This window comes from Charadrius vociferus, unplaced genomic scaffold (genome assembly GCF_000708025.1).
Source record: "Charadrius vociferus isolate BGI_N301 unplaced genomic scaffold, ASM70802v2 scaffold989, whole genome shotgun sequence".
NCBI lineage: Eukaryota > Metazoa > Chordata > Aves > Charadriiformes > Charadriidae > Charadrius > Charadrius vociferus.
Genome location: NW_009649956.1, coordinates 16004 through 22414, shown reverse-complemented (window position 1 = coordinate 22414; position 6411 = coordinate 16004). Strand labels below are relative to the sequence as shown.

At 39.8% G+C, this 6411-nt stretch overlaps 1 protein-coding gene across 1 annotated transcript in view; it reads left to right on the top strand.

Moving 5' to 3' along the window:
- APPL2 (adaptor protein, phosphotyrosine interaction, PH domain and leucine zipper containing 2) overlaps window positions 1-6411 on the top strand; it is a gene marked incomplete at its 3' end in the record, with an annotated part of 27972 nt that overhangs the window by 6208 nt on the left and 15353 nt on the right. Inside the window, exons 3-4 of the mRNA XM_009891532.1 lie at window positions 4767-4826; window positions 5315-5386. Of these exons, the coding sequence (XP_009889834.1) occupies window positions 4767-4826; window positions 5315-5386 (132 nt within the window). The remainder of the gene's footprint in view (window positions 1-4766; window positions 4827-5314; window positions 5387-6411) is intronic.

Genomic DNA, 6411 nt, shown 5'->3' with positions numbered 1-6411 from the left:
AAGCTGCTTTTGCTGATTTACAGCTGAGTTTTGACTGGTGTCTTCTATTTCTCAAAGCTATTCGATGATCCTTTGCTGAACTATTATACTTTGTGAGGACTGAATGCCGTGCCGTGCTGTGAATCAGCAGCAGGGCAAGCCATATGTTAGCCTGATCTTGTAAAGTGCTGGGCAGCCTGAGCACCCTGGTGAGGCTTAGCTTCTCTCACCTTTGGGTTCAGGTTTCCAAGCTGTTTATTATGCAAACTGAAGCCTGTAGGACTGTAACATTTACTAGATTGCTGGAGAACTGTTTTGTAGGAAGATGACATGCATATGTAGACAGAGCTGCATAAAACTGTTGTACCAGGACCCAGTTCTTTCTGTGCTGTGCCTGGTTTTGAAGGTAAACATGTTCCCTAGTTCTGGCTGCAACTGCCTCACGGACCTCCTCCTTCAACCACTTACCTGTTTGTTTTTCTCATTTACGAGGCATTAAGCTTTCCCAGATGTAAGCCAAATTTTATTACATGTCATTCTGCACGTACAGGGTGCGTGAATCAATACCTTTACCAGTATCTTACTTGTTTACTTGAAGAAGCCTTTGGTAGTTCTGTGTTCTGGTTGCTTGCAGAGTTTTAAAAATGCCAGGTTTAGCTGGAGTAGGGAAGTAGCTTTGCAGAAAGTTTCATTATATTGGGATTGGAATCGGACATGCTGGAATAGCTCTCTGTCTTTAGAAGTTAATTTATAGCTCAACTTAATCCTTTGCATGCCCTCAAATCTGGACTTTGTTAGATGACTGTCTATAGAAATATCTTATGACTTCAATGCCCTCAGAGTTTATTTTGGAAAAATACAAAAAGGGACCCTAAAAAAGGGTGGACTGTGTCACTACTAGTAAATGGTTGACAGCATGGAGATTTTATTACAAACAGGTTACAGAAAAATCATACTCTCTTCTGATGATACAGCAGCTTGGTGAATAAAAGTGATAATGAAGAAGGTGGAATCAACCCAGAAAAATCACATGCGTTTGCTTTGGCACTACATTAGAAATAACAGTTGGACATTTTCTTGCTGGCTTATTTGTAGGCAGGGTGAGGTACTGAAATAACTTGAGAATTAAACAGTGTTCTTTAATCTGTTTTTCCTTTCTGATAGGTTAATGCTAGATTGAGGACACTACTTCCATTATGTTATCTATGTGAGCTGGTGTTAGTGAACTTTATAAAAATCTTTTCCTAGTGCTAACATGCCAGCCAAGGTTAAAAAAGAAAAAAAAGTCAGCACATCTGTAACCGTAACTGATTGCTTGATACCTATTTGCCTATAGTCATTCTTCTTTCCTTACAGTGTACTGTTTTACATTAATGCTGCAATTATGTTTTCCCTGCTAAATAAAATCATGTAATGAAAATGAATGTATTTGTGAGGCCCAGTACTGGTTAATTTTGCCATCATTTAGAATACTTTGATTTCTGTTCAAGACTTTATTGGGTTTCTGCCTGATTCATCATCTCATCAATAGCTCTCCCACTCCAGAAATGCTTGATGAATTCTGAAATGTCAAAGTAATGTAGAAGAGGTGTGAGCAAGCAGTCGGGATTGTGTAGTAGCTTTTCTTTTGCAGATTGTATAGTAGCTTTTTCTTTTTGGTATACTGAATTTTAGTCAATTCAGGATTAAAGACGTGCATATTACTTATTCCATGGGAAAATGTCTTGGAAATAGATTAAAACCTGTTAGAATAATTTGCCTGGATTTAGCGGATATGTCAATTGAAGCAATGCAAATAACTTTTAAGTCTTGAGACTGATTAGTACGGGGGGGGGGAGGGGAAGGCTGATTAGGAAGAAATGGGAGGATTAAAGCAAACTTTCCCAGATTAGTGTGCTTAGCAATGCAGTATTACCACTAGGTCAGCAGAGCACTTTGCCTGCTTCCTGTTCATTATGCAATGCGACTGTGTGTCAGTTTACTGGCTTAATTTGTTTTGTTTACAATGGCTTGGGGGTGTGTGTATGTTTGGGTTTTGTAATTTTTTTTTTTTCCTAGTGATATAATGAATGATTTTGTACCTCTAATGGGAACAAAGTCTGGCAGAGGTTGGGAAGGAGGATGAAGGACCCAGGATTAACTCTTCCACATGGTTAGGGATTGAGTAACAAGTTTGTGGTGTTCTGACACAAAGAACCAAACCTATAAATGAAAAATGTGACCTGCTGGTATCAATGGGATATCAGTGATATGTGGAACTGTTGTCCCAAAATCCTGAAGTAAATTTTATGTGAGACCCTTCCGTCAACTTGTTCTGTACCTGGAGTAGCATGCCATGAATGTCTGCTTGGGGTCTATATGTGACTGTTGTCACCTGTTAATATACTTGATATGATGTTGTTAACTTACACATCTTTGAGACCCTCGGGGTTTATATATTCCCCCATTACCCTGTCACATACTGGAGACTGCCCCTGGGGAGTGGTGATCACTGGGAGATGCTTCTTCCACACACCTCTTTGCATTGCCCATCCTCAAATTGTCCCACACAGATGAGTAATGATGTTCTTTGTTACTCATTGGATATTGGGTGAGGAGGTTGAGGATCTGTTAGTCTTTAAGAAACAAACAGGCTGAAGCTTTGAGGGTGGCTAACACAAAGGAATAGGATGCCTTTGGTGTCAGCCTGTTATTCTGAAGCTTCTTTTAGTGTTAGCAAGTTTAAGGCAGAGGCATGTATTTTTTTAAATTCAGAACATAACACACAATTGCAGACTTTGCAGGAATAAGTGAACTGAAACAAAAAGGGAAAAAAAAGAGGCATGTTTCTAACACTTAGTTAAGTTCAAAAGATTTCTCTCACCCTGACCCAACTGTACCACTGACAGATGGCATCACAGTTGCTGTGTGAGGACTTAGTCTTCTTGTAGTTATTACTCAGCTCTATCTTTGAGGTCATGTTTATGAAAAAGATCCTAGGTCTGAGAACCTCTGCTTCTTTTTGTAATCTTAAATTCATCTTTGGGCTCCACCCACATGCATACACACAAACCAACCAACCCTTTTAATGTCATCAGTCCACATAGAAAGAGTCTCATCCTTCCTGTCATTGCTTGCTAGCTCCCACTTTGAAGGTGGCAGTCTCTCAGGTGTTCTTACAGCCTGGGGGCAGATATTTAAGGCTCATTCCTATCCTTGCCTGAGCCCTTGACAAGGTTTGTTAATTTATTATAAAGCACAGCATCCTTTTCTGTCCACTGGCGTGGGAAATACTTAAGTGACAAGTGCTTGTGTAAAGCTTTTTCAGATTAAAAACCACACAGTCTTCATAAACAACCTGTAAATCTTGTGTGAATCCTTGGCACTATTACTGTATGAAAGCGTAATTCTCATTACTAATTGTTCTGAGACAAGAAACAAGAATAATCCATCACTGTGAAGTGAGAATCGTCATAGGGTGCACATAATCTGAGTTTGGACTCAATTCGGAGCCCTTGTTTGTACCTTGGAAGGCTTCTGCTCTCCCATCTCCAGTGTTTTAAGTTGCTCAGAATTACCTCATCCTTCTTTTTCTGCCGTGTGTTCACATACAGCTGCTGTTACCTAGGCTGTGGCTGCATCTCTTTGTTGTTTCTGAGCACTTGGGCATAGTTAAGACTCTGGCTAAGTGTTTGGGCCTTGCTATCCATATTAACTCTCCTTCCTGGCATGCCAGGGTGGTGTAGAAGCACCAGGCTGTAATGCAGTATGTCAGAAGCGCCATCAGGCCAAAGTAAGGGGTGTTTCAGGATCTCTGGCCCAGATGGTTAACTGTGCCATGCTCTGTGTGCTCAGGACAACAAGGGAGAACAGGAGAAAGCAAACAAACTCTGTCCCAGTTTTAATGGTTTTCTGTACCAGCCCCAGCATATAGGGGCTATTAAAGCAGTTCAGAGATTGCTGAGTTTCACAAACTCTCCATGGCCTTATGTATTTGGAGAGAGGAATAGATTATGGTAAGGTTTGAAATGAAATTAAATGTAAAGGGATCCATTTTCTGCATTACTGAGGAAGAGAAGGATCTGGCAGGGGTTAAGACAGATCCCAGTTACCCCCTTCAACTTTTTCTTTTATTCCAGTTTTAAGTCATTGTTAACAAATCAGGAATAGAGGAGTTGATACGCTATTGTTAGGAATACATTGGGTAAAGACTGACACACTTGTCTGTTTTTCTAGCTGTCAAGCAAAATTATAGAACCTCCCTATGAGTCCTGCTTTGAGTAAGCATGTCTTAAGGATGCGTGTGCTTTCATTGGCCAGTTTAGCCATGAGAATGCAGAATTATGTGCTGTTATGTACTCCTGTATCAAATTAAAAGCACTGTAATTACATCACTACATTCCCTGAGCATGAATGCATTATATAAAGGTACATCTACTGGTTCTCTTTATTGCTGTAGATTTTGGGGAAAGATGATTAACCGATATGAAACATTCTTATGCTGGTATGACAGCTTACATGCTTGAGGTTGGTCTAGTTTTGTTACTTTGGCAGAGGGAACACAAACCCAAAGCTAAACCCCAAATCCTACCTCTATTCAAGGTAGTTAAACTGTGTGTTGATTAGGTCTGAAGTGTGCTGTTCTTACAGCTTCTCTATGCAGGTATTTTGGGACTGGTTGTTTACATACACCTGAGTGTTTGTGTAAATAGTTGCAGATTCAGTCAAGAAGCTCCTAACAAAGTAGTAGAAACAGCAGAGCTAAAGACTGTTTGTTATTTCTATTAACATGTCACTTTTGTTTGTAGAATGAAATGTGTCTTGCCACACAACAGCTTTCGAAGCAGCTCCTTGCCTATGAAAAGCAGGTATGTTCAACATATGCCTTTATTTTTTTTTTTTTTTCAGCCTCAGCCCTTGCAAAGAAGTCTATGTGAATACTGTGGTTTCCAGAAGTGCTTAGGGCATTGGCTTCACTTGGTTTCATGTGAAGGCTGTTGTAAAATTCCCCAGTGTGTTCAAGGGAGTTAAGTCACTTCTGAGACTCTTAAAAAAAAAAAAAAGTGCAAAATGTGAGTTAACAAACTTATGAAGGTGCAAACCAGTTAGTTCCTATTGTATGACTATGACTTAAAAATGAGTATAATAAGCATTAATTATATGGTGTCCAAAATCCATTCATTTAAAACAAGAGGAGCAGGGTAAAATAGTATGTATTAATAAGTTACTGTTTTTCCATTTAGTTTTATCATTTATTGCATTTTGTAGTAGTATTCATTGCCTTCATAGTAAAACACATGTTGTATTTTGTACTCACCTTTATTGATTTACGGACCAAATGTGTTTCTATTTTCAGCATTTTGCCTTAGGTAAAGGAGATGAAGAAGTGATATCTACCCTTCATTACTTTTCGAAAGTTGTGGATGAGGTAATTTGAATTGCCAATATTCTATTTCTACAATATAGAATACTGGTGTTTTTTCTTTTGGTCTTTGTCCTTTTGATTCTGAGCCTGTCCACTGAAGGCTAGATTGTGCCTGGGTTTTACAGAATCATTTAATTGGCGGGAAAAGAAGTATAATACCACCCTTTTGTAATTGTTAGAGCTGTTTCTGTGGCATCATCCCACATGCTGTCCTCAGCAAAGCTGAACTTCCTAAATAGGGGAATTAGAAAAGGGACTGAAACAGGATGTTTCATCTAGGCTGGGGCCATTTTTAATTTTATTCCATTTAAAAATGACCCTTACATTTTAAAGCTTTAAACACTGCAATTTGAGCCAAAACCTGCCAGGGATGGATGCAGGGCAGCTGTGAATTAGTAAAGTTGCAGTTTAGTTGCTATGAGGTCGTGCAGAACCTAGAGGTGTCAGGATGAGACTGCAGAAATGCCTACTGAGGGCAGGTTAGGTTCTACTGCCGTTTGCGCTGAATACTTTTACTCTCTGTAAGGTTCTTGCTGAGTACTGAGAGTCTTTCTAAACGCTTTTGTTAGACCTGCCCATATAATATTTCAGTATAATCTTAGTATCTAGGTCCTTATTTCTTAAGTATCATTTGTCACATCACTTTCTGTTGTGAGCAGGGTTCTGCCATCAGAAAAGTGTCGTTCTTGTTAGTCTACCTTCAACTTTCATTAAGAAGGCAAAAGGCTGTATTGAGGTCTACTTTTTGGGAGGGGAGAGGAGATAGGAGGGTTGTGGGGCAAAAAATAAGTTAAAATTTTCAGAGCTCGTGGATAACACTAACGATAGAAACTCAATATGAGCCGATAATCTGTGCTCGCAGCCCAGGCGGCCAACCATATCTTGGACTTCATCAAAAGAAGTGCAGCCAGCAGCTCAAGGGAGGTGATTGTGCCCCTCTGCTCCGCTCTTGTGAGACCCCATCTGAAATATTGCGTCCAGCTCTGGAGCCCTCAACGTAAGAAGGACATGGACCTGTTGGAGCGGGT